Genomic DNA, 3022 nt, shown 5'->3' with positions numbered 1-3022 from the left:
TAATAACGTATATATATTTATATATACGACGTCTTCTTTCAGTTTCCGTCTACCAAATCCACCTACAAGGCTTTGGTCGGCCCGAGGCTACAGTAGAAGACACTTGCCGAAGGTGCCACGCTGTGGGACTGAACCCAGAATCATGTAGTTGGGAAGCAAACTCCTTACCACACAGCCACACACTGTATGACACACATACACACAAGTCGTTACATATGCCTATACTCTACATATCGAGCACTCTACAGCCTCTATGCACCACACACAGCCGTCAGAGAATTCCTCTCCAGAATATACACACTGTATACATTAACACACACACGCACACACATGCATGCACCAGTATATACTACTATAAACGCTACACTTTTACTCAGAGCATTATACACACCCCGTCCTATGTGTTCCTCAGTAAACCCTCTAATCTCTATAATATCTTCACTACCCAACAACTTTACGACGATAATCTGTCCAATTAACACCAGGGGTCGCCTGCTTCAGTTTATGACAGACTCTCTTTCTTTCTTCCTTTCTTTCTTTCTTTCTTTCTTTCTTTCTTCCCTTCTCCCTTTCCTTTTCTCTTTCTTTCCCTCCAACCTTCCCGTCTCTTCTTTCTTAATTTCCTTTATCGTGTCTTTCTTTTATTGTTTCTTCCCCTTCGATCTTTCCCTTTTTCTGTATCTTCCTCCCTTTTTGTAATGGTGTGGGGGTGAGGTACGACATGTTTCATTAGCATATTTGGTTGTTTGCTTGTTTGTTTGTTTGTTTGTTTGTAGGTGGGATGTACTCTTAGTGGTGGCGCTGCTGGTAATGGATCTATTTGTGGTGGAGCCTATATCGTTGTTGTCGATGATGATGGCTTCAGTGATGGTGCGGGTGATGGCGCTGTCACTGGTGGTTTTTGTAACGACGTTAATAATTTTTTTGTTCGTACTGACGAAAATGGTGACCTTAATAATTACAGCAGCCAGCGTTTTATTGTTCTTGATGATAGTGGTTGTAGTGGCGGTGCCGGTGACGTGAATAACGGTAGCAGCGGTTGCGTTTCTTACAGTGATCCTGTTATAGTTTGTGACATCAATAATGACGGCTTGTAGTGTTGGTGTATATGTTCGTGTTGTTAATGGTGGCGGTTGTGAAATCGGTATAGTTGATGTCAATTGAATCGGCAGGGTTGAATGGCTAACAAAATCGGTTAGCAATCACATGTTCCCGCGTTCGAACCATTGAGATTGCGAAGAATTTGTTTGTTACACATCGATGTAGGCAACATATGAACTAACACATCATTACATGATAACATTTGAGAACCTAATGAATCACCAAATGATATTAGACCAGCCACCTTCCATTTAATTTAAATAGTGATGATTTTCTTTTCATGTGCCATTATTCTGATGTGTAACAGTGGAGAAAACTGTATTAAAATTTTGATTGAATTGGATAGTATATCCTAGATTTTCTATGATTTCAACTGATGAAATAGAATCAGGAGAAATGCTTGGGAAACTTTTAACACTATTTTCCTCCTAATGTTGTAATAATGAAACTTTTTAAAAGCTCTCTACTGATTGTAATTCCACTTTTTAAATATTATAAATTCTAAGATCTTATCAATTGGTATTGGTTGTCTCATGATCTATTGAATTTTCAAACAATAAATTATTTAAATTAACCTCAAATGAAACATACATATATGCATGCATACATACATGCATCCATCCATCCATCCATCCATCCATCCATACATACATACATACATGGGACAGACAACAAAAAGTATATGCTGTCATAGAGGTCAGCTGTCCTGCGGATGTGAATATTTCTTTGAAAATTAAAGAGAAAGAAGATAACTATGGGCAACTGTTTCGAAACCTCTAGCTTCAATATCCGGATCACAAATTTACATTTATACCAATAATAATTGGAGCACTTGGTTTTGTAAGTAACTGTCTAACTGTCAGTCTGGATTAGCTTGGATTTTCAGGAAAAGAAATCAACCAACTGATTTTGCACATTACAAATACAATCTGTAAGTGGAAAAGCAAAACTATGCAAGATTTTTTTTCAGGTTTAACACGTGGCATTGTTTTCGTTATCCACATTCCCACAATGCAGCTTTGTATCTTTGTTTGAAACCAGCTCCTTCTTCAGTGGAATAATTTAACTGATTAAATAGAGAAGTGACATACATACATACATACATACATACAAACAAACAAAATTCTCCATCTGAGATTCTTATGTGAATAGGCGCACACACATAGGTGTATGCGTCGACAGTTCAACCAATACCACCAAATCAGCCGCATCGGGAACTCTCTTAACTCGAAATGTATGTCGCTTTATTAACTATCAGCTTGAATTCTCTCAAGAGGAACTTATATAAAACTCAAAGAAATATCGTACATCACAGATACATACATATTGTTTGTTGATACGTTCAGCATTTGAAAGCGCTCAGTACATTTCAGAGTTATTGATGTTGTTTATATATATATACACACACATACACACATACAATAACTTAAGTGTTGAACACCAACTCGAGTTTCATATACAAGCATTATATAATTTTTTAATTTTGGCAATGATGAAAAGACTAGTTTTTCTTTCTCTTATTATTGTAATGTCCTTGCTTTTATGTTTTCAGTATTTCGAACTTCCTTTTGTCGATTCCAGCTGGTGGACTGTGGTGGCCTGTATCCATGCCGAAGGGACATCATGTTGTTCCTTTACACACACACACACACACACACACACACACACACACGTGTATTTATGCATGTATGTTAATTGTAAATGTATATTAATATCTATTTTTCTTTATTATTGCAGGTTTGGTTTCAAAATAGACGAGCAAAGTGGAGGAAAAAAGAGAACACTAAAAAAGGCCCAGGTCGCCCAGCACATAATGCGCAACCGCAGACGTGTAGTGGAGAGCCTATGGATCCAGAAGAAATTAAGAGGCGCGAAATGGATCGCGTTGAGAAGAAACGCAGAAAACAAGAAGAACGCTTGA

General features: G+C 37.6%; 1 protein-coding gene across 1 annotated transcript in view; it reads left to right on the top strand.

Moving 5' to 3' along the window:
• LOC106877298 (homeobox protein unc-4 homolog) overlaps positions 1–3022 on the top strand; it is a 118161-nt gene that overhangs the window by 109267 nt on the left and 5872 nt on the right. The window contains exon 4 of the mRNA XM_052970913.1: positions 2839–3016. Within this exon, the coding sequence (XP_052826873.1) occupies positions 2839–3016 (178 nt within the window). The remainder of the gene's footprint in view (positions 1–2838; positions 3017–3022) is intronic.

Source organism: Octopus bimaculoides, chromosome 9 (genome assembly GCF_001194135.2).
Source record: "Octopus bimaculoides isolate UCB-OBI-ISO-001 chromosome 9, ASM119413v2, whole genome shotgun sequence".
Taxonomy (NCBI): Eukaryota; Metazoa; Mollusca; class Cephalopoda; order Octopoda; family Octopodidae; genus Octopus; species Octopus bimaculoides.
Note: the sequence above shows the minus strand (reverse complement) of the source record. Positions and strands in the feature narration are given on the sequence as shown.